This window comes from Oncorhynchus kisutch, linkage group LG30 (genome assembly GCF_002021735.2).
Source record: "Oncorhynchus kisutch isolate 150728-3 linkage group LG30, Okis_V2, whole genome shotgun sequence".
NCBI lineage: Eukaryota > Metazoa > Chordata > Actinopteri > Salmoniformes > Salmonidae > Oncorhynchus > Oncorhynchus kisutch.
The window spans coordinates 19,762,525-19,788,529 of NC_034203.2; the positions used below are offsets into that span (position 1 = coordinate 19,762,525).

Consider the following 26,005-nt stretch of genomic DNA (forward strand, 5'->3'; position numbering starts at 1 on the left):
CATTGTCAAGTGCATGTCATGTCACTGGCGTTTAGTTGGATATTTGGTTGAGAAAGCTAAGTACATATCATTATTATTCAGTCAGTCACTTGAGACACGAAGAACCCAGTAACATAACATTTTTTAAACACATTACCTGTATAACACATTAGGACACTTTCACTTTCCATCATTTGCAGTAAAAGTAATAGCATCACATTAATGGGCAAAAATCACTTCATAATGAGTACTTAATTATGGTAATTGTAGCATGATGTGTTGGGCCCAGACTAGCATTTTAATGTTAAAGCTAACTCTAGTGAAAGTTTGAATTGGTATGACTCATCATTTCACTTAATCCGTATTTGTATACACACACCATCTATAAAGGGAGTAAATTACCACTCAATCTGAGCTCTGAAAAATCCCATTTAGAATTCAAACTCTGAATACCTGATGCTTGGACTTGTTTAAACCCCTAAAACAACTGCTGGTTAACACACCATGCCTACAGATATAAGTTATTCAATATATTTACCATCAAGTTGTGTACAGGAAATATGAGCAGCTACATCAGATATGATTACCTTCATCCTGGCATTCTGTGACAGTTAACCTTTGCACTAACATTTGTATTTGAAAATCAGGAGCTAATGCATTCTCCCCCGTATCCCCTGTATAACACGCTCAAGGCATGTCTGTCATTGGAAGTATACAGTAATATACCCTGCTCTCAATGTGAATCACCATCAATCTGGTTGAATCAGGTTAGGGCGACATCCCTCCTCCTGTGTGCTGACAGAAGGCATCAGCAGAAAAGAGCAGCTCCCCTGTTTCTGATGGCTGTAATAACTAGCACTGATCAGGAGGCTGCTGGAAAGGAACTAGCCTGACCAGCCATGCTGCACAGTTCTTGGGTTGTGTCCAAAATAGCACCCTATTCATTTTATAGTGCTCTATGAATATATAGTGAAATGGTGCCATATCCGACACATCCTTTGTCTGTGCTGCTGGCAAATAGAAATAATCACAGTCCTGGAGTAATTAAGGAGACAGGTGAATCGATCTCACTGCAGAGAATGCCATTTTTTTATTGTACTCCCGTTGCAGGTGACTGTCTATGCTTAGATGGCTACATGAAGGACCCTGTCCATAAGCATCTCTGTATTCGTAACGAGTGGGGTCCAAATCAAGGGTAAGTGACAATATGGCCTCTAATGGTCCTGCATGCTAAATCATATATTGACATGGCAGCTCTTAGTTAAAAAGCTTTAGTACAGCCTCCCGAGTGGCGGAGCTGTCTAAGGCACTGTAGGCGTCACAACAGTGCAACTGTATCACAGCCGGTCGCAACTGGGAGACGGAGGCGGTGCGCAATTGGCCCAGCTTTGTCCGGGTTAGGGGAGGGTTTGACTGCCCGGGATGTCCTTATCCCATCGCGCTCTATCGACTCCTGTGGGGGGCCAGGTGCATGCACGCTGACATGGTCACCCGTTGTACCGTGTTTCCTCTGACACATTGGTGCGGCTGGCTTCTGGGTTAAGCGAGCAGTGTGTCAAGAAGCAGTGCGGCTTGGCAGGGTTGTGTTTCGGAGGACGCATGGCTTTCGACCTTCGCCTCTCCCAAGTCCATACTGGAGCTGCAGCGATGGGACAAGACTATAACTACCAATTGGATAACACAAAATTTCTAAATATAGCAAAATGTAATAAATGCTGTAGCTTTATTACACAGCAGAACTGTGAACACTATAGTTGGGTCTATCATGAAATGTGGAGTACAAGCAGATGGATGTTTTAAAATCCTTCCCCGAATTCTAGAATGCTACCAACTTTTATCACCCTTATACATCACTTGAAAATAATTTGCCTGCTACTACAGGGCCTTCGCAGTTCTGATGTTAGAAATATGCTTTTTTCACTATACATCTGAATTGTGTCACACATTTCTCATCCTCCCTTATCTCCCTCCCTCCCCAAGTGATTTTCCTTTCTCCTGTGCAGTCAGTCTTTGACAGGGAAAGCCTACAGGCGCAACTTAAATGTTTAATGACTGGCCCCTCTGGTATAAGGCCTTTATCAGGTTTTAGCTGCTCTTTTGCCAATAGTAACAGCTTACTCAGAGAAGCAGCAGCTCCTTGTCACAATTTCTCTCACACTGTAGCAGATTCAAGTCCCCAAGCTGACTGTGTTTATTAATCTCCATCATTCTTCTCCTCTCCTTTCCCAGCTCTGGTAAATAGACACAAGCCTAAGTCACATCCCATGTCAGGCAACTGAGGCAACTGAGGAACCCACAGCATCTGTCATAGTGCTACTTTTGATCTGCCACATTTTGGGGGATTGGTTGAAATGTTGTTGGGAGGTGGTGTGCTGAAAAGAGGCCAAACATTTTATTATATGTTTGAGCTGAAAATAAAGCTAAATATTTAATGGACAACTGAAGAAAAACAGAAACTATGCTTGTGTATTCAGGGTCGGTGCCAGGCATAAGCAACATAAGCGGTCACGTTGGAACTCAGACGGGGTCTCAACTTACTATTGAGAGTCAGAATAGCAGAATACACCAGGTGCAATTTTGAAATGTGGTTGTGCATCAGCAGTTTTTCTCTTGTGATGTCAGTCACTGACAGTCATTCAATTAGCCATGTCAGCTAACCATTTTTAGATTGGTAGTTAGTCTAGCCAGGTCATTTTCAAAATGAGTAGAATTGCATAATCTTTTGAATCAAATTGCAACGTTTTCTCTCTGCCCCATGGTGTTTTAGCGGTCCAATGCAACCATTTTTATCTCAATATCAAATCATTTCTGGTAACAATGAAGTACCTTACTGTGATTTTTTAAAATTAAAATGATCAAAAGGAAACAGAAAATGCTTCTTAGCAAAGAGCAATTTCTCAAGCAATAATTTAGCTAGGACTGTCTGACAGTGGGGAGCAGAAAAGGGAAAGTTTGGTTTGGAAATCTCTTTCTTATAGGTCTATTGACTAATTTACTGCATGGTAATGTCACCATGGAAGTCCAAAACTCCATCCCACCAAAACAGGCTGAAATTTCAGGTGGTCTTTTCAAACAGCTCTTACACTAAAAAGGGTATTATCATCATGTTCACAATTTCACAGTATTATTCCAAGCTCATAGTGCGGAAATGTATATAAAACACAGGGAAAGAAATCAAGTTTTTGACTGCACTGGACCTTTAAAACTGCAACATTTTCTCTACTCCCCATGGCAAAATGTGTACAATCTCGCTCATGGCCCCCAAAAGGCTAGAGCCGGCCCTATTTGTATTGCAGTGTAACGTGATATTGAACCTTTATTTGCATTAGCTAGGCAAGTCAGTTAAGAACAAATTGTTATTTACAATGACGGCCTACCAAAAGGCAGAAGGCCTCCTGCGGGGACAGGGGCTGGGATTAAAAATAAAAATGAATTAAATAGAAATATAGGACAAAACACACATCACAACAAGAGAGACAACACAACACTAAATGAAGATAGACCTAAGATAATGATTACTCATTGTTACACTCTACTTAAAGTAATTAAACATGTTTCTTCATTTAAATCAGTCATTTCATTCTTGTCTCGGAAATCAGCTTACTGGTTTTGACTGAAAATAAGTCTCATTCTCTCCTATCTCTTATTTGTCACCAGACCCTGGCCTTACACTATTTTCCAGCGTGGTTTTGATCTGGTGATGGGAGAACAACCATCTGATCGCATTTTCAGGTAAGATAACTCACGGTACACATCTAATCATCCAAACACAATGACCTGCCACTGGCATTACACAAGCATGTGTGCTGATGATTCAGCCATATACAGTACTCATCAGCAACCACAGCTAATGAAGTCACTGAAACCCTTAACAAAGAGTTGCAGTCTGTTTTGGAATGGGTGGCCAGTAATAAACTGGTCGTGCACATCTCTAAAACTAAGAGCATTATATTTGGTACAAATTATTCCCTAAATTCTAGACCTCATCTGAATCTTGCAATGAATAGTGTGGCTGTTGAACAAGTTGAGGAGACTAAATTACTTGGTGTTACCTTAGATTGTAAATGGTCTTGTCCAAAACATATTGATTTAATGGTTGTAAAGATGGGGACAGGTTTGTCAGTAATAAAGAGATGCTATGCTTTTTCGACACCTCACTCCACAAAGCAAGTCCTGCAGGCTCTAGTTTGATCTTATCTTGATTTTTGTCCAGTCATATGGTCAAGTGCTGCAAAGAAAGACCTAGTTAAGCTGCAGCTGGCCCAGAACCGAGCTTCACGTCTTGCTTATCATTGTAATCAGTGGGCTTATATTAATACTATACATGCCAGTCTCTCTTGGGTTGAGGAAAGACTGACTGACTGCATCACTGACTGCATCACTTCATGTTGTTTTAAGAAACATGAATGTGTTGGAAATTCCTAATTGTTTGCATAGTCAACTTACACACAGCACTGACACACACACTTACCCCACCAGACATGCCACCAGGGGTCTTTTCACAGTACCCAGGTCCAGAACAAATTCAAGGAAACGTACAATATTATACAGAGCATGAGTGCATGGAATTCCCTTCCATCTGATATAGTGCAAGTGAACAGCAAACCTGGTTTCAAAAAACAAATGTAGCCACACCTCACGGCACAATGCCTCTCCCCCATGTGACCTACTTGTTGTGTGTATGTTCTGACATGTACAGTATGTGTAACTGATAGATACGCACGCACGCACACACACACACACACACACACACACACACACACACACACACACACACACACACACACACACACACACTACATGTTAATGTTTTTAAATGAATGAAGTACATTTAGTCTGTAATGTATTTTTCGTTATGTGTCGGACTCCAGAAAGACTTCTGCCAATGGCGTCGGCTAATGGGGATCTTAATACGTCAAATAAAAAATAAGTAACCCTTTTTAAAACAGCATGAAATTGAGTTGACCCGTTGGAAAGCAGTAACTTTTTTTTACAATATGAAAAGTTTTTTCATTTGATTATGGCTGATACTACTACTTTTGCACAACACGGGAGATTATCACTTTTGTAGATGGTATAGAAAGAAGTGAAAGCTTATCGAGTAGATTTTACACTATAAGAAAAAAAAGATTGTGTTCCTATTCTGTCTAACAACATTTCAGGACATACTTTCTACTTTTTTAAATATTATGTTTCATTAGAAAACACCAAAGTTCCAATCTTGTCTTAGTTGAAGCTGAGTTATGTTGTTCTTTTAACGGCATGAAGGAATTGTATCACTCTGTACATGATAAATAAGTAATGTTCACAAAAAAGCAGTATTTCATTTTGTACCATTTGAGCTCTACATGGGGTATGTTTACAAAGAGAATAATCTTAAGTCATGGGATTTGTTAATTCTTTAAAAAACATTCCCTGATCGGGTAATACAATTGATTTTGTTTTATGTGTAAGGCATAAAAATGATTTTAATAGTTTAACTACATGCACACACAGCTCTGAAAAATGAGAGTTTCAGTTTAGTTCTCTAGTTCTAATTTGTCTGATTACTTTTGTGTACTTACATTTGATCCTTGCATGAAATGTGTAATACATTTGATCCTTGCATGAAATGTGTAATACATTTGATCCTTGCATGAAATGTGTAATACATTTGATCCTTGCATGAAATGTGTAATACATTTGATCCTTGCATGAAATGTGTAATACATTTGATCCTTGCATGAAATGTGTAATACATTTGATCCTTGCATGAAATGTGTAATACATTTGATCCTTGCATGAAATGTGTAATACATTTGATCCTTGCATGAAATGTGTAATACATTTGATCCTTGCATGAAATGTGTAATACATTTGATCCTTGCATGAAATGTGTAATACATTTGATCCTTGCATGAAATGTGTAATACATTTGATCCTTGCATGAAATGTGTAATACATTTGATCCTTGCATGAAATGTGTAATACATTTGATCCTTGCATGAAATGTGTAATACATTTGATCCTTGCATGAAATGTGTAATACATTTGATCCTTGCATGAAATGTGTAATACATTTGATCCTTGCATGAAATGTGTAATACATTTGATCCTTGCATGAAATGTGTAATACATTTGATCCTTGCATGAAATGTGTAATACATTTGATCCTTGCATGAAATGTGTAATACATTTGATCCTTGCATGAAATGTGTAATACATTTGATCCTTGCATGAAATGTGTAATACATTTGATCCTTGCATGAAATGTGTAATACATTTGATCCTTGCATGAAATGTGTAATACATTTGATCCTTGCATGAAATGTGTAATACATTTGATCCTTGCATGAAATGTGTAATACATTTGAAATGTTATATATATCTTGTTCTGTTGTCGTAAGCCCAGTGGAATTAATGAGAATGTGCTATTTAAAAAACAAAACACGCAACCTCACCAAAACCACAGAAAAAAGTTTGAATTTGTTGTTACAGCAATGCTGAGGCCTGTTTCGTAAAATATCACACAATGTTCTTGGTCGATAGAAAGTCAACATTTGCATTCTATGATATAAACCATCACAGTTGTTTTCTAATTTATTTTACCATTGAGTACAGAGAAAGACTGGGGACGTGGGAGGGAAAACCCTTATCAATGATATGCCTCCTGTTTTGTATATATACAATATCTAGATGCCTCCTCAAAAGCCAAGGACACAACAACAATACTGATTATGCTGCTTGACACTGCTCTCAACAACGAACAGTTTTACATCCCAAATGGCACCCTATTCCTTATATAGTGCACTGCTTTTGACCATGGCCCATAGGGCTCTGGTCAAAAGGAGTGCACTATTTCGGGAATAGGGTGCCATTTGGGACACAGATGATATTTTCACAGGGATGGTTTAGTTATTCACATGGTTGTAAGCGCTGTCTTTGTTAGTCATTGAGAGCAGCCATCATACAAACATCTCTATGAGGCTCTTTGATACATTTGATTCCCCTTTGGAATGTTAATGCTCAGGGGGCCTGTCTCGATATTCTGTTCAGCATCGGGTTTAAAGTAACTTTGTGCTCAAGCGTTTTACACCAACATCCATTGGAATTCAAATGTTTTAGGCTCCTCTTTGAACCCCACTCACACTCTTATGTTCAAATGGTGCACACATAATTAACGTTTTTAGGGGCTGCCCGTTTGCCAAGTCACCCATCCGTGTATTACAATTCAACAAAACAGTATTGCACTCATGAATAGAATCACAAATTAAAATGAAAAACATTTGTTGTTTACTGAGCTTGGGGGATCATGTGAATCAAGAGCAGCATGTTAATTCAAAATAAGATCCTATACACACTAGTCAGTCAACAATCTCAAATAACATGGGGGATCTATAATCGTGTGAAGAGTCTAGCATCTAGATAAGTAACTTGTCAGAGTTCGATTAGTTGAATCCATTTGCAAGCTGTCACAGTGCCAGGGCAGGGCTTGGGCAGAAACTAGATCAAGTACAGGAAGAAAAGAAACTGGTTGGGTTTGTATGGCAGGTCGTCTTTCTATCACTGTATACACCTGCACTGAATGGGTGGAGGGGGTTCACCCTCAAAGGTTGTTTTCTCTTGTGATTCATTCCTGTGCTCACGAACTCCAGTGAGGAGTGTTCCTTGCTACTGTTCCACCAGCTCCTGTTGTTTAAGGGATTTCTCGTTGATAGCCTGCAGTTTCATATGGGCATCATCCCATACTGTACCACAAAGAAAATGCACATTTCCTCTGGATAAGGAAAGAGTCTTATGGGGCTGTAGCAATGACTTCCAGGGAAATAATAGGATAATAATACTGTTGTAATAGACTTGCCTGTCTGCCCATAATCACTTGGAAGAATCCAGTGCATGATATTAAATGGTAGGACTGAGAGAGGTTGATTCATATAACACTGCAGTTGGAAACAGAGGAGGTAATTGGAGGGACATAATTAAAGCTCTCTCTTACAGTGGGTTTAATCATTCCCTTCCTAAAGTGACTAGTAATGCATGCAGTGATCTGGTGGCCTTTTCCTATGCTAAGTTAGCATTTATTTTTAGATTCCAATTGCACAATGTGAAATGCAAAATATGTTAAGTCTGCAAAAAATGTCCATTAACCATTTTAATCAACAAGTCCATTTTTTTTGTGCTACGATGATGCATGCATAATATATAAGAAATCATACAACTGCATTTGGTGTCAAATAGAAGAACACCTTCTTTATGTACATCTTTATCCAGGTGTGACTCATAGACAGTTTGACTTTGAGATTCATGTTGAGGCCTGTTTACTATCCAGTTGATGCTGGATAGTAAACAATGCCGAAGTAAGTTCAAGGGTAGATCAAGAATCCCCTAGAATACAGTACTTGGTCCACACTCTTGTAATAGATGATGTGCCAGAAAAAACATCACATGCTACTCCTCAGCCCAATCAACCTTTAGTTTAAATGAGTGTAAAATGTTTTTGAAGATAACTGAGGATACACTTGTGATTATCCAGAGAGATATAAATGCTGAAAGCATCCAAAGTCTCCAAGGCTACTATGGGCAGCAGGCAATCTTTAGATTTATTGTATTTCCCTGAAGTAAAGCAAGCACAGATGTTCCCCACACTGATCTTCTGAGCTACAGTACTGCTCAACAAGGCACCAGAAGACCTGTACATTTGCATATTTCAGACAAACAGGCATTAGCAAAGTGGTAGGAGCCCCAGGTTTTTTAAAAATACTAAATGAAATGGAAAAAGTGGGAAATGTTCTTTCAAAATATACTTTGTGGCACTTTTCCCACTTTGTTTCCAATGTAAAAATCCTTGTATTCTTCCTCTTTAGGTTCACATACACATTGGGGGAAGGGATGTGGTTACCATTGAGTAAAAGCTTTGTCATTCCACCTGCTGAGCTGGCAATCAACCCATCAGCCAAGTGCAAGACTGATATGACTGTCATGGAAGATGCTGTGGATGTGAGGTGAGAGATTCAACTATTCTATATGTGTTTCATGAGATACTGTACTTTTTATAAGGAGTGATGATATTAGCTATGAAGAAAATAATATCTTGAGGCTACATACCAGTATTTTCATTCCATTATAATCATCATTGAGTATCCTCTGTATTGAAAGCATTTTGATTCCCAATTAACTGTTCTGGAGAATGTAGCACTCATTAGAAGGTTGATGTCAGACATTGCAAGTGTTTCATTGATCATGATTCAAAGAGTAATGGAACACAAAAAAATCAATAAGCGAGCAGCAAAAACAAAACTCATTTGGCAATGTAATACCAGAAAACATTTAATTGTTAAATGGTTCATAACACCTCCAAAGGAAATGTACTCCTTGCACATAGATATTTTTTGAAGTGCAGAAAAAACACCCCAAATAATAGTTTTTACAAACTTCAACAAATGCAGCTTTCAAGCTATTTAGCCATAAACCTGATTGCATTCATTACGTGTGGGTAGTTTCATTAGACAAATGGCATTTGGAGAAAAGTACTTTTGTTAAAATGTGGGAAACACAAAATATAGTCACTGAGTATGCAAGGCATTTTTATTGCAATTTCACCTGGCTGCTCTTGATGAATCAGTTGAAAAGGTTTCACTTCACACATCCACTGTTTGCTGAGTTCAAAGTTATCCTTGTATCAGAGTTTTGAAATCCTTCCAGTAGATGGTCTTAACTGAGTCCTTGGCCTGCCTTAGTTGCTCTTGGTAAACATTTGCTTCTATCGTTTTTTAATGATACGTATTTTATTAGAATTCTTCACTTGAAAATGTCACAAATTCTTGTAACATAGGCTCACACCATCAGATATAAAAAAAAAACGAGATTATACAGCTGCATGATGTTTGGGTCACTAGTTTTTAGCAATTCAGTCTGGCACAGGTATGGCATACTGTATATTAGCGTTTTAGGGATTAATCAGATGAAATGTCCACCTTCTCGTTTTAGTCAGCTTGTAACTGTTTTAAACCTGATGGAATGTCCTATCCTGTTGAATTATTTTATATATTTTTCAGTTTAAATATGCATCTGTTGAAGGTTCATTCTCAGGCGGTCAACTGGGAATGATTTGGTGTAGGAAAGCTCTGATATCAGGGGGAACAGTCAAGATTTGCAAGCTCCTGATTTCATCAATGACATATTATTCACAAACAACACAATTTCAAAATCAGTAATGATTGTTAAATCACATCAGTACATCCAAGCAGACCTTTTATTGAGTGATCATGGAACTGGGCTTTAGATTAGTTGGAGGATGAATTTTTAGCTTTAATACCATTAGCAAAAGGGCAGATTATCCTTTGATTAATTTGTCTTTTGCAGAAGTTGATTAATCTTTAGACATTTGAATTATTCTCTGTGAAGTACTGAAATAGTTAGGAGTCTCTTTTTTTTCCAGCTGAGATCAGAATAGTTAATGATGTAGCCTATAGCAGCTCCACATTTGTGCAACAGGCCAAATATAAGTGACTGCCTACAACAAAAACACATTACTGCTCATGTCAAACAAACAATGAATATAATTGTGATACTGTGTATCCATTAAGTCTTGCAGTAGACTACCACAGTCCTCTTTCTCCTAGTGCACCTTCTGTGTGTACATCTACCTTTTTACTGGCATAATGTGTACGATTCTCCCATATTATATAACTTTATACCCTAGTTGTTTCCTGTATTTAAAAAAATATATATTTATCATTTGGCATCTTTTTTTGAAAACTGAGTAAATAACTCCATGTCTTGTGATTGATGATGTGATGAATGCTCGAGTTGGGTGCCCCCAGGGTGGTAGCACACACCGCAGCTACCTACCACCTCTAGATGCTTCTGATTTACTCAGCGTTGGAGCTGTGTGATCCCTCTGAGGCCTTGTTTGATAATCATTTATCGCCACGTCTTGCTCACTGGCAGGAACACAAAGAAGAAAAGCCTCTGGGCCTTGTTCCCAGATGCGATGGAACTTAAGCATTACGATGATCATACCAGATTAATTGTTATTTACGTGCCACATTTTTAAGTGTTTCCCAAACGAGCACGTAGAGTGAACCTATAAGAGCGACAGCTAAAAGCGTTGTTGAGTGTCTGTTCGGTCTTTAACATGATCCCGTTGGGGGAGTTGTCCAGTTTCCTGGTGCTGAAATCAATGCCAGTTGTCATAAGCAAAGATTACTAATAACCCACATTTAATTTGAAACGTAGCCTAGGCCTATACAATTTGCAAACCATTTTTTATGAATGAAAACAAATTGGAATAATCCACAAACAAACCATTTTTGTCTTGTAATGATCATTGATTTGAAGATTTGAACCCTGTTTGTCCTTCCTCCACAGTGCTTTAGCACACTGCACCACAATATAATAATAATAATTTATTCATTACATAAAGAAATCTCAAAGCACTGTAAAGCAACAACAAAAAATCAAGCAATTTAAAACAGCAACATAATTAATCCTAATGAGTAGATCGACGGTCAAGAGACTAAAGATTGAGAAAGTTCATGGCTTGATTGAGGTCAGCGGAGGAAGGAGGAGGTCAAGGGGAGAGCCGGGAGCAGACAGGCAGCACATTGTCATCACGGTGTCTCGCCATCCACGCTGTCTGTGGCTTCGTAGTAGGACTTAGTCAAATGAAGTTAGAGTTCCGTAATAGCCACTGGACTAGTAGCTAGCTACTATTCACTACTACCAAAATGCAGCACCCACTTGGTTTATGCTACGGCAGTCATAAGGTGCCAGAAAGCACACCACACTTCAATAGTACTTCAGGAGTATCCTTATAACTTGGTCAACTTTCATCTCTCTACACGTGCTTCTCTTCATCCTCAACCTCCGGACAATAGGCGTAATCAACTCAAAACATTGCATGCTTGCCAGCTAATATTAGCTAGCTAGCTAGCCAAAAACCAACATCCAACTTCAGTCTTGAAACTGTGCTGCATTCAAACTATTCAGACAATATTCAGCTAAATCAATAGTTCAATATGGAAAAATGCTATACATTTTGTATTATTATGTATTATTACAAAGAATGTACAGGAGCTCTCTGTCTAGGAGACCTCACACTGGCATGGCCTGTCTCAGATTATTTTATTTTATTCTACAAATTCAACAAGCCCTCACCTGCACACATTTTGGTTTTTCATTAAAAAAAAAAATTTTTGGAGGCAGCGGTAATCCCAAGAGATGTAGCAAGATCTTTCATCTTTATAGAGCTTGTATCTTTACTTTTCTTAAACACAGTTTTTCATTAATGTTGTGTTTCAAAGGGTCAGTATTGGACTTTCTCTCCTCATTTAATTAACCATTTAGATAGTTTGATTTAGTTACTCACTTCTACTCCTTGTTACCTTGCTATCCTATATAGCAGTGGTTCCCAAACGTTTTATAGTCCCATACCCCTTCAAACAGTCAACCTCCAGCTGTGTACCCCCTCTAGCACCAAGGTCAGCGCACTCTCAAATGTTGTTTTTTGCCATCATTGTAAGACTGCCACACACACACTATACGATACATTTATTAAACATAAGAATGAGTGTGAGTTTTTGTCACAACCTGGCTCGTGGGAAGTGACAAAGAGCTCTTATAGAACCAGGGCACAAATAATAATCTAATAATAATCAATAATTTTGCTCTTTATTTCGCCATCTTATATACAGTATAAAACCTTATTTGTTCATCTAAATTTGTGAATAACTCACCACAGGTTGAGAAGGGAAGGGAAGGGTGTGCCTGAAAGGATGCACATAGCTCTGCAATGTTGGGCTGTATTGGAGAGAGTCTCAGTCTTAAATCATTTCCCACACACCCCAGGTCTGTGCCTATATTTTGTTTTCATTCTAGCGAGGGACGAGAATCCACTCTCACATAGGCACGTGGTTGCAAAGGGCATCAGTGTCTTAACAGCATGATTTGCCAAGTTAAGAAACTCTCAGCTCAGCCCTATCCAGAAATCTGACAGTGGCATCTGGTTAAATTAAATTTTCACAGAACCGCTTGTTGCAATTTCGATGAGGCTCTCTTGTTCAGATATCAGGAAAGTACCTGCGTAATTGCGCACCCAGCTCACTCAGGTGCTTCGCCATATCACATTTGACATTATCCGTAAGCTTGGAGTTCATTTGCACACAAAAAAATCATACAATGATGGAAAGACCTGTGTGTTGTCCTTAATGCAGACAGAAAAGAGCTCCAACTTCTCCTCAATTTTGTTCTACACATCGAATATAGTTGTGGAGAGTCCCTGTAATCCTAGATTCCGATCATTCAGGCGAGAAAGAAAATCTCCCAGATAGGCCAGTCGTGTGAGAAACTCGTCATCATGCAAGCGGTAAGACAAGTGAAAATTATGGTAAGTAAGCTCTTCTCTCAATTAAAAAAAAACATGTCAATACTTTGCCCCTTGATAACAATAACTTATGTATGTTGTAAAAGTGTTACATGGTTGCTGCCCTTATCATTGAATAATGCAGAAAATACACAAGAGTTCAGGGGCCTTGCTTTAACAAAGTTAACCATTTTCACTCTAGTCTCAAACGTCTTTCAAGCTGTCAGGCATTCCCTTGGCAGCAAGAGCCTCTTGGTGGATGCTGCAGTGTACCCAAATGACGTAGGGAGCAACTGCTTGCATGTGCATTATCACTCCAGTATGTCTCCTTGTCATGGCTTTTGCGCCATCAATACAGATAACAACACATCTTGACCACCAAAGTCCATTTGATGTCTCAAAGCTGTCCAGTACTTTAAACATATCTTCTCATATTGTCCTGGTTTCCAGTGGTTTGCAGAAGAGGATTTCTTACTTAATTGACACCCCATAAACACAATGGACATATACCAGGAGCTGTGCCAGGTCCGCCATGTCTGTTGACTCATCCAGCTGTAACGAATATAAATCACTGGCTTGTATGCGAAGCAGTAATTGTTTCATAACATCTCCTGCCATTTCACTGATGCGTTGTGAAACAGTGTTGTTTGATGAAGGCATTGTCTATAGTTTTTTGGGCCTTTTCCCCCAGCATTGTCCCAGCCATATCCACAGCAGAATGAAGAATTAAGTCCTCCACAATAGTATGGGGTTTGCCTGTTCTGAATGTTAATTATCTGAACAGGCTACCTGTATTTGATATTGTGTTGTTATTTCGCTGAACACTATTGGGTTACATTTTATTTTTGAAGGTGAAATTAGGCTACTCAGGCGAGAAAATCTATGTATAGCCCCGTTGGAAAATATAAATGTACTGTTTGAAAATGTGAAGAATAAACTATTTAAAAAACACTCTGTGTAGTTTCACCAGATAGGCTGTAATTAGGTTTCACGTTCCGTTTGTTGTTTTCGTATTTATTAGTTATTTCATGTATCGTCACCTTTTTCTTCATTAAAGACATGAGTAACCACCACGCTGCATTTCGGTCCGACTCTCTTTCAACAAACGAAGAACGCCGTTACAGAATCACCCACCACACACGGACCGAGCAGCGTGGAAACAGGCAGCGACCGCAGGAAAAGCGAAAGGAGGAATGGACATGGGAAGACGTATTGGATGGCAAAGGTTGTTACACTTGGGAGGAGATACTGGCTGGAAGAGATCACCTCCCATGGGAACAGGTGGAAGCACTGAGGAGAGCAGAGGCAGCCGGAGATAAGAGTCGACGATACGAGGGAACACGGTCGGCAAGGAAACCCGAAAAGCACCCCCAAAAATGTATTGGGGGGGGGCTCAGAGGGAGAGTGGCTGAGTCGGGTGTCAGACCTGAGCCAACTCTCCCTGCTAATCGTGAAGAGCAGTTGCAGTGGGAGAGGTTGCATCACTTGGAGAATTGGACATGGGAGGAGGAACTGGACGGAAAAGGACCCTGGGCTCAGCCTGGAGAATATCGCCGTCCCAAGGAAGAACTAGAGGCGGGTAAAGCAGAGAGACGCTGGTATGAAGAGGCAGCACGGCGACGCGGATGGAAGCCTGAGAGTCGGCCCCAAAAATGTATCGGGGGGGGGCTTACAGGGAGTATGGCTATGCCAGGTAGGAGGCCTGCGCAAACTCCCTGTGCTTACCGGGGGGCTAAAGAGACCGGGCAGGCACCGTGTTATGCTAGTGAGCGCACGGTGTCTCCAGTGCGGGTGCATAGCCCGGTACGGTTCATACCAGCCCTTCGTATTGGCCGTGCTAGAGTGGGCATCGAGCCAGGTAAGCTTGGGCAGGCTCGGTGCTCCAGAGCTCCAGTGCGCCTGCATGGTCTGGTCTATCCAGAGCCACCTCCACACACCAGTCCTCCGGTAGCAGCTCCCCGCACCAGGCTTCCTGTGCGTGTCCTCGCTCCAGTATCACCAGTGCCCGCACCACGCATCAGGCCTACAGTGCGCCTCGCCTCTCCTGCTCTGTCGGAGTCTCCCACCTGTTCAGCACAGCCAGAGCCTTCCTTCCCTCCTGCGCTGTCGGAGTCTCCCGCCTGTTCAGCGCTATCAGAGCCTTCTCTCTCTACAGCGCTGCCGGAGCCTCCTGCCTGTTTGAAGCAGCCTGAGCTGCCAGTCTGCAGGGTGCTGTCAGCCTGCATGGAGCAGTTAGAGCTGTCAGTCTGCATGAAGCAGCCAGAGCTGTCAGTCTGCAAGGAGCTGCCAGTCTGCAAGGAGCTGCCAGTCTGCAAGGAGCTGCCAGTCTGCAAGGAGCTGTCAGTCTGCAAGGAGCTGTCAGCCTGCATGGAGCAGTTAGAGCTGTCAGTCAGCATGAAGCGGCCAGAGCCTACTACCTACCTGAGCTTCATCTCAGTACTGGGCTTCCTCTCAGTACTGGGCTTCCTCTCAGTACTGGGCTTCCCCTCTGTTCCGGGCTGCCCCTCAGTTCCGGGCTGCCCCTCAGTTCCGGGCTGCCCCTCAGTCCCGAGCTGCCCCTCAGTCCCAAGCTGCCTCAGTCCCGAGCTGCCCCTCAGTCCCGAGCTGCCCCTCAGTCCCGAGCTGCCCCTCAGTCCCGAGCTGCCCCTCAGTCCCGAGCTGCCCCTCAGTCCCGAGGTGTCCCTCAGTCCCGAGATGCCCCTCAGTCACGAGCTGCTCCTCAGTTCTGTGGGGTTCTGGGTGAGGACTACTAGGCCATGGTCGGCGGCGAGGGTGGATTATCCCAGGACGCGAAGGGGAGGAACTAGGACATTAATGAAGTGGGGTCCACGTCCCGAGCCGGAGCCGCCACCAAGGACAGACGCCCACCCGGACCCTCCCTATGGTTTTGAGGTGCGTCCGGGAGTCCGCACCTTGGGGGGGGGGGGGTTCTGTCACGCCTTGGTCATTGTGGTTGTGTTTTCGTTATATATTTGGTCAGGCCACGGTGTGACAGGGGTTTATGTTATTGTATTTCGTATTGGGGTTTGGAGTATTTGGGAACGCGGCTGATTAGGGGTGTTGTATAGGCTTGGCTGCCTGAGGCGGTTCTCAATCAGCAGTCAGGTGATTCTCGTTGCCTCTGATTGGGAACCGTATTTAGGTAGCCTGAGTTTCGCTTTGTCTTTCGTGGGTGATTGTTCCTGTCTCTGTGTAGTTTCACCAGATAGGCTGTATTTAGGTTTCACGTTCCGTTTGTTGTTTTCGTATTTATTAGTTATTTCATGTATCGTCACCTTTTTCTTCATTAAAGACATGAGTAACCACCACGCTGCATTTCGGTCCGACTCTCTTTCAACAAACGAAGAACGCCGTTACAGTGTAGTTTAACGTGTATATTGTATTTTGTGGTGTATTGTTATCTGTAGCGATTTTAGCTTGTAAATCATGGTGGGGCAAACCAATTTTTTTAGATGCATGCCAGCAAAGTTGCTACACAACAAAACACTAAACAATACATTGATTGCACTAAAATGGTGACCAACGGTGCCCACAAACTGTTAGGGCCTACATAAAGCTGTCCTGACTGCGGAGCTTTCCTTTCAGTACCATGGAGTGAATCCTTACCACCGCTACACCTGGCTATCAGCGGGGCCTCGTCTGGCAGCGAAAGAGTTCATTCAGCCTCATTTACCTCCTTTAAAAAAATTATATCTGATATGGCTGACTTGCTTAATAAACAAATATGGTTTCTACTGACTCCTTGTGGATTTGTGTAAGTCGATAAGAATTTTCCTTCAATAATAACGAATGCTGTCATGAATTTTTACTTTTGAACCATGCGCAAACAGTAAATTCATAATGTTTGTTCTTATATCATCATTAACACTTAGCTCTAAGTACTGTATAAGTAAGTGCAAGCAAACGATCTGCGGCGAGGTAGGCCTATTCGTTCAGCTTTGAAAATGGACACACAGAAATTCAGATAAATTCAGCAAGATGTCGCTGCCTTAACGTTAATCTTCTTTAAGTTACCACACACAGAGAGAGAGAGACGCAGTTAGCCTACCAATTGAAGTATTTTAGGCCTATGTGGTCTAAAAAGGATGGAAAATGGAATCACAAGCATCCACTTTTATAGACAAAATTCCAATGCACAGACAACGCATTTCGCAGACAAAACAACCCTTGCAATATCAACTGGAATTACATGGGTCTATTACTGAACTTTATGTAGAAAAAAAATATTTGAATGGGAAAAGACTTTCACTGGCAAACATGGTTATGGACCCAACAACATTATATAGTATCCCCTCCTCATGAAGAAAAGCACATGAGCTAATTGTAATACAAGTAAGTAAACAATGCATCATTCCAACATTCTCTAACATTATGAATAAGATACTAATGAGATAGATCTATATAAGCAATATAACAATTGAGATGTATGGCATAAGGGAACAATTAGTGGATAAGAGGCTAGCAGTTAATTCAATAACGACATTAATGAGTGAGCTAAGACTTACGTAGTGGGACATTCTTACAATACTCTTCCTGTACACCAAGTCAGAACCCTAGGATAAATAACGGGGGCATAAAAGCAGACAATGAAAGCTCAATATTTGATGATGACATTTCTCTAAAACAGACTGTAGACTACGTGTGCACCACCAAGTCAGAACAGTAAGCTTTGTTCTGAGGGGGAGAGGAACCACATTCTAAGGTTGAGATACATGGGCTATTAACAGCTTACTACACAACATACTCTTCGTATTACTTTCTTAGCTACAGTATACATATCACCCTGGCATATTACATAATTTATGCAGTAGCATACAAGACATATACTGTATTTACAAACATATGTGGATATACCAACATTGGCAGTAGAATGGCCTTACTGAAGAACTCAGTGACTTTCAACGTGGCACAGTGATAGGATGCCACCTTTCCAACAAGTCAGTTCATCAGATTTCTGCCCTGCTAGAGCTGCCCCGGTCAATTGTAAGTGCTGTTATTGTGTTGTGGAAGCATTTTGGAGCAACAACGGCTCAGCCGCAAAGTGGTAGGCCACACAAGCTCACAGAGCGGGACTACCGAGTGCTGAAGCGCATAGCGCGTACATATCGTCTGTCATCGGTTGCTCAAGACCTCTTCATCGGGTTCTTCATGAAATAGGTTTCCATGGGCGAGCAGCTGCACACAAGCTTAAGATCACCATGTGCAATTCCAAGCGTCGGCTGGAGTGGTGTAAAGCTTGCCACCCTTGGAATCTGGAGGAATGGAAAATCGTTCTTTGGAATGATGAATCACGCTTCACCATCTGGCAATCCGACGGATTCATCTGTTCAGCAGATGCCAGGAGAACATTACCTGCCCGAATGCATAGTGCCAACTGTAAAGTTTGGTGGAGGAGGAATAATGGTGTGGGGGTGTTTTTCATGGTTCGGGCTAGACCCCTTAGCTCCAGTGAAGGGAAATCTTAACGCAACAGCATGCAATAACCTTCTGTGCTTCCAAATGTGTGGCAACAGTTTGGGGAAGGCCCTTTCCTGTTTCAGAATGACAATGCCCCCATCGAACACCTTTGGGATGAATAGTGGCCGACCTCAGTAATGCCCTTGTAGCTGAATGGAAGCAAGTCCCCACCACAATGTTCTAAATTCTAGTGAAATCCTTCCCAGAAGAGTGGAGGTTGTTATCAAACAGCAAAGAGGGGACCAACTCCATATGGCGCGGGTTGCGCGGTGGTCCTTCTTGTGGGCAACCTTTGTCATCAAAATCTGACATTCTCTTATGATGCTTCCAAGACAACTGGGAACTCGAAGAAAAAAAAACGAGGTCAATTCCTGACGTCAGTGAACTTCAGTCGGAGCTCTAGAAAGAGACCCGAGTTCCCGACTTGTAATTCCCAGTTGGATTACCGTTCAAAACTTATTTTCCCTGTCGAAGCTTGTTTTTTTTCAGTTTCCAGTTGTCTTGAAAGCACTGAAGTCTGCAATTTTCCAATTCCGAGTTAGCAGTTGTTTTGAACGCAGCAGAAGTCATACTGGATTGACAGCATGGCCGATTCTACATTTTCTGGCCCATGGTGCTGCGTGTGAATGTTTATACTTTTATGCTTGTACAAGAGACCCTTTCAGACAGATGTTTTAGATCCTTAATCCCAGACCTGGACCACACACCCTATCCACCAAATAGCAGGCAGGAGAAGCAAAATAGTGATTGCTTTACGACGCTTGCAGTTAGCCACTGATTCCTTCCAAACCGCTCATTGTTGAATTTGATTTTCCTACTTGTTGTGTAATGTTTACGTCCAACATTTTATCTATAATTTCTCCTTACAGTGAAATACTTTCCTACAAGCCCTTAACCAACAATGCAGTTTTAAGAAAATACCCCCCAAAAAGTAAGAGCTAAGAAAAACAAATAATTAAAGAGCAGCAGTAAACAACAATAGCGGGGCTATATACAGGGGGTACCAGTACAGAGTCAATGTGCAGGGGCACTGGTGTCGAGGTAATTGAGGTAATATGTACATGTAGGTAGAGTTATTAAAGTGACTATGCATAGATTATTACAGAGAGTAGCAGCAGCATAAAAGAGGGGGGGGGTCAATGCAAATAGTCTGGGTAGCCATTTGATTAGCTGTTCAGGAGTCTTATGGCTTGGGGGTAGAAGCTGTTTAGAAGCCTCTTCGACCTAGACTTGGCGCTCCTGTACCGCTTGCCGTGCAGTAGCAGAGAGAACAGTCTATGACTAAGGTGACTGGAGTCGTTGACAATTTTTAGGGCCTTCCTCTGACACTGCCTTGTATCGAGGTCCTGAATGGCAGGAAGCTTGACCCCAGTGATGTACTGGGCCATACGCACTACCTTCTGTAGTGCCTTGTGGTCGGAGGCCGAGCAGTTGCCATACCAGGAAGTGATGTAACCTGTCAGGATGCTCTCGATGGTGCTGCTGTGGAACCTTTTGAGGATCTGAGGACCCATGCCAAATCTTTTGTCTTGGAGTGCTTGGACCATGTTAGTTTGTTGGTGATGTGGACGCTAAGGAACTTGAAGCTCTCAACCTGCTCCACTTACAGCCCCGTCGATGAGAATGGGGGTGTGCTCAGTCCTCCTTTTTCTGTAGTCCACAATCATCTCCTTTGTCTTGATCATGTTGAGGTAGAGGTTGTTGTCCCTGCACCACACGGTCAGGTCTCTGCTCTCCTCCCTATAGACTGTCTCATCGTTGTCAGTGATCAGGAGGGGACTGAGCACACACCCCTGAGGGGCCCCTGTGTTGAGGATCAGCGTGGTGGATGTGTTGTTACCTACCCTTACTACCTGAGGGTGACCTGTCAGAAAGTTCAGGATCCAGTTTGAGAGGGAGGTGTTTAGTCCCAGGGTCCTTAGCTTAGTGATGAGCTTTGAGGGCACTATGGTGTGGAACACTGAGCTATAGTCAATGAATAACATTCTCACATATGTGTTCCTTTTGTCCAGGTGTGAAAGGGCAGTGTGGAGTGCAATAGAGATTGCATAATCTGTGGATCTGTTGGTGCGGTATGCAAATTGGAGTGGGTCTAGGGTTTCTGGGATAATGGTGTTGATGTGAGCCATTACCAGTCTTTTAAAGCATTTCATGGCTACAGATGTGAGTGCTATGGGTCGGTAGTCATTTAGGCAGGTTACCTTAGTGTTCTTGGGCACAGGGACTATGGTGGTCTGCTTGAAACATGTTGGTATTACAGACTCAGACAGGGAGAGGTAGAAAATGTCAGTGAAGACACAGTTGGTCAGCGCATCAAAATAAAAGTTAAACCACGTAGAGCTAGCTATTCATGGATATGTAGAGTGATCTGCAGACTTGGAATCAAAATCCTCACAACATACAGTGTGTCATTCCATTTAAACTGTGACTCACCCATAAAGTATAATGGAAGGCAAATTACAGGGTAAAGAGAAGCAATTAGGCAGCCTGTATTTTTCCAACGGCTAATGGCCTGAATGAATGCCTCTTCATTGTGCCTTTTTTGAATTATTAGCAGATATGACTTTCCTTTTGCTTAAAGGCCCAATGCAACCTTGTTTATATCAAATACTTTCTGGGTAACAGTTAAGTAGCTTACTGATTTCCATTAAAATGGGCAAAAATCACTTTTAACACAAAATATTTTTCAAGCAAGAATTTTATTTGGACTGTCTGTTAGTGGTCTGAGTGGGGAGGGGGAAACTGAAAATGATCTGTTATTAGCAGAGCAGTTTGGATGTCTCTTTGTTAGTGGTCTATTAACCAATTTACTGAATGTTGATGTCACCACGGAAAGCTGAAACTCCCACCCATGCAAACCTGCTGATTAGAAGATTGTGTGTAGATTGTAACTGTCAGGAAATAACTCTGATCAAATGTTTTCACACTTTGACACTTTAAGTTTCATCAGCTGTTGTACGATATGATACAAAACAAAGGAAAATTTGATTTTTGACTGTACTGGGCCTTTAAATGTTCTTGTTAATCATATCTATAATTGAAGGTTAGGGTAAATGGTCTCATCTTTCTATGAAGAAAGTGTTCAAGTTAAAATGTACAGTGATGTCTATTGAATACCACAAATTTAAAGTCTGGATTCAATCAAACAAGCAGCCTGGGAATTGTGGAACTGTGGGAGAGATCACATACAGTTATTTTGTGTACTTAATACAAAATAATGAATTCATCATAAAGGTAGCCTAAGTTCAATATAACAATTAAACCCTCCATAATTCTTCAAATACATCATTATCTTTGTGACCTGTTGAGTTTGTTCTCCATAAATGTATGAAGACAATACCCACAGTCAATTATAAAATAAAATTGGCTAGTTTGATAAAATCAGTGACTCTGAAAGTTAATGAAATATCAAATATGTTTGTTTCAGGCAATCTCCGAGCAAGCATTCTGGGAGTGGGTGAGGGAGCAAAGAAATACCATTTGCAAAACAAGAGAGGCCATTCTTTCTTTCCCTTAGGCAAGGTTCATGGCAGGGTTATTATAAAAGTACTCCGTTTATCATAGATATTCCACGTCAGTAGCATAGTAATTTAGCATCTTGAAAAGAAGAATGGAATGTCCAAGCTTTGTTCTTCATCAACACTTTTTTATTCATATGACAATGTGATGATCTCTAATATTTGACCTTGCATGTCTTTGAAATATTTCACATAAGAAACAAAACAGATGGCTCGTAGAAAGATTATAGCAATAAAGGACATACCGTAAATAACATGCATTTTATGAAACATGTCTTAGGCCCTTTGTAAAGCAGGGTTGCTTTGAATCTCAGGTTGTGGCGGCCCTGCCTCTGACTGAATGAATTTCATCATAAAATGAACAAATTAAAAGATGCATTTGGATACGGAGGGCAAACCAAGGTCAAAGAAACAATCCCGCAGGCTCTGTTCATTCATTGCTAGGCACACACTCTTAATCTGGTGATGTAACAAGTTTCTGCAAAATTGAAAGAGTGCAAGATCTTTTCTCTCATCTCTGTGAAGGACTACAATGAACCCATTTTCAATCAACAGACAATAAGCCATTTGATTGCTAGGGAACGTAATGATTTAGTGCTGTGCTGAGGGGGATGATTATAATGTTTATGTTTGTGTTTTCTTTTGCCAGAGAAGAGCTGATGATCTCCTCATCGTTTGACAGTCTGGAGGTTTTACTGGACTCGTTTGGCCCGGTGCGTGACTGCTCAAAGGACAACGGTGGTTGTAGCCGAAACTTCCGCTGCATCTCTGACCGCAAGCTTGATTCCAGTGGATGTGTGGTGAGTGAGTCACTGTACTGCCTGGGGATGGCCCTCCTCTCAGAACCGTCTTTCTTTATTTCTGCTTAGCGGCCATGAAATGAACCATGCACGTTTTAATACATTCACCATCTGCCAATGGTTCCTACTTCCTATTAAAAAGGTGTGCTCCAATTGTGTATCACTCTTCTTCGCAGCACATTATTTGTCACCTGATCCGAAAAGCTCAGGCTGTCAACGAACGGTCTTTCAAGCGAGTTAATTTCTGTTCAAGTACTGCAATACACTCAAGACATTAGTTTAAGGTGTACTTGGGTAGGTATTGTTTGTGATCAAGCATTTCTGATCAGATGACTTTCTCAGATGACTCCCTCTAACATTTGATTGAAAGAGAAACTTTTTGAAAGTATAAAATATTACTCAAATGGTAATATTTTCTTGATTTACATTTTCCCAATATTCTGCCAATATATATATTTATATATTTTTTATTTTACCCCTTTTTCTCCCCAATTTCGTGGTAATCAATTGGTAGTTACAGTCTTGTCTCATCACTGCAACTCCCGTACGGACCCGGGAGAGGCGAAGGTCGAGAGCCGTGCCTCCCCCCGAAACACAACACAACCAAGCCGCACTGCTTCTTGACACAATGCCCACTTAAACCGGAAGCCAGCCGCACCAATGTGTCGGAGGAAACACCGTACAGCTGGCGACCGTGTCAGCGTGCACTGCTCCTGGCCCGCCACAGGAGTCGCTGAACGGGAATAGTTTGCAGATTATGGGGAAATTATCAAAGGTTCACCTGACACAAGACTGAATCCAAACATTACAATGTTCATTTTATGTGCATTTTACATTTACTGTACATTTCACTGCATTTGTTGATAGCAAAATCTGAAAATATTCTGGGTACATTCAGGTACATGTTAAGAATATTCCTGGTAAATATGGGGTAGTTGCAACATAAGACTAAGAAATTGCAACTGTTTGAGTGAGAGGACTAACTGGTGTGTCCAAGTGACCACATGCCTCGCCTAGTTCCTCAGTAATTTCAATGAACTTTTATGACTCAAAGAAGAGTCTTCAACGATAAGGTAGTTTTTTGAGCTCTCCTAGCTGTGCCGTTGAGGAACTGGAGCAAGCACACTTGTTATTTTGTTTGGAACACAACCCTGCAGTCACACAATTGTGTAAAAAAACAACAGTAATCTGAAAACAGTCCATTATAAATTGCAATCTAGGTCAGGTGGACATCATTTGGGCATCAATTGCCAACATGACTAGCAGAGTTATAATACGATATTACAGTGCAATGCAATTCAGGGAAACAGATCATAATTTTGGTGCGCATAGAAAGGAGTCGTTCAGGTGCGTGTGCCACGGTGAATTATCTTTTCAATAGACAAACAGGCTCATTCTGTTCAGAACAACCCAGGGTTTGACGCCATGTCATCTTGTAACTGTACATCAAACATAGTGATTATAAACGTTGACACTGTATATGACATGGGTTTTATGATATGAGTGCACATCGTGAAGTGCACAATTAGCTTACTTGTATGACATCAAATTGGTATTTATTATAATCCTCAACGTCTCATCTTTCAAAATATGAGACGGCATTTGCCTCACTCATTTGCAAAAGTTGCCCAATTAGCGGGAGGTATCAGGGCAATTTCTTGTCGCTCAATTTCAGAATAGCTGTCAGTCAAAATCCATACAGTGCTGTGAAGCTCAGAGACAGATCTCTGACATAGTATGTTGCTGTATAGCCACTACGTTCCAATTTAGGCATTTATCAGTGCCCAAATCTGCCATTTTCAACCCGTATATGGGTATGAGTATAAAGGGCATGATATACCAGAGGCACATTTTCTATGCATTTCAGTTCCAAATGTCTGCACTGTATTGATAATATCACACTTGCATTACTTTTCAAAACGTAGCTGTCAAAATCCATTGGTTATAAGAACGGTCAGACTTGTCTCAAACCATTTGTTTGACATAGCCACCAAGACCAATCCCATTCTCAAACTCAGCAGTGGGCTGTACGAAATGTCTAAACCAGTTTTGACCAAGATGTTTTTGCAGGAAACTATATTTCACGCTTGAATGTTAATTATATATGAGCAGACACAATTATTTTAATCAACAACAAACATACATAATTGTATCTGTCACAGTTACAATTGCAATTTGAGCACAGAGGCCATACTTGGATATCAATGTAAGTGTTCCTTCATAGCCTGGGGTCCCTAGCATAATCTGAAAATACATCCATTTCCTGCACCATTGCAATTAAGATTCCTGGTTGTTAGGCCTGACTTGGCTTGCTGTTAATTCAGAAAGACATGCATATAAAATCACCTCATTTGTATCTTTTGGTCTTGTTAATGCCACAAGCCTGCTGCACAACAAAATTGTATTTCCTTGCCAAGCAGTTAGATTACGCAAACAATTTATTGCCCGTTTGAGAGCATTTCCCTTCGGCTCTAATGGTGCTGGTGGTCAGACCTTGGTGAATGTAGCTGTCACAGAGTTCACAACTAACAGCCTGTGCACTCACTGACATTGCACTCTATACGGTAGAGATGTACAAGACTTTTGACCTATCGGTGGTTTCCAGTATCTAAAAGTCACTACTAAATATATAGATTTCTGACAAAATATTGAATAGGTTTGACTTTTCAACACAGCGGAGAGTATTGCAATATATCAGAGGTCAAACAACAGATCAATGTCTTATGCGATGGAAATAATTATTATATAGAATTGAATGATGTCAGGAGCTCTATTGAGCTCTGAAGTAGACAGCAGTTCTTAACAAGCATGAGCTTTGTGAAATAGCGACTGTAGACCTTTGCCCCCAGTTTGCGCAACTGCAAAATACATTCAATCATCAAATAAGCATCTTATTTTCATTCATGTTT

At 41.2% G+C, this 26,005-nt stretch overlaps 1 protein-coding gene across 7 annotated transcripts in view; it reads left to right on the top strand.

The window, feature by feature from the left end:
• LOC109875211 (astrotactin-1) overlaps nt 1–26,005 on the top strand; it is a 261,237-nt gene that overhangs the window by 81,011 nt on the left and 154,221 nt on the right. For all 7 annotated transcript variants that reach the window (XM_020467457.2, XM_020467459.2, XM_020467458.2 and 4 more), the window contains 4 exons: nt 1,090–1,174; nt 3,637–3,711; nt 8,823–8,960; nt 22,946–23,096. In XM_020467457.2, coding sequence (XP_020323046.1) covers nt 1,090–1,174; nt 3,637–3,711; nt 8,823–8,960; nt 22,946–23,096 — 449 coding nt within the window. The remainder of the gene's footprint in view (nt 1–1,089; nt 1,175–3,636; nt 3,712–8,822; nt 8,961–22,945; nt 23,097–26,005) is intronic.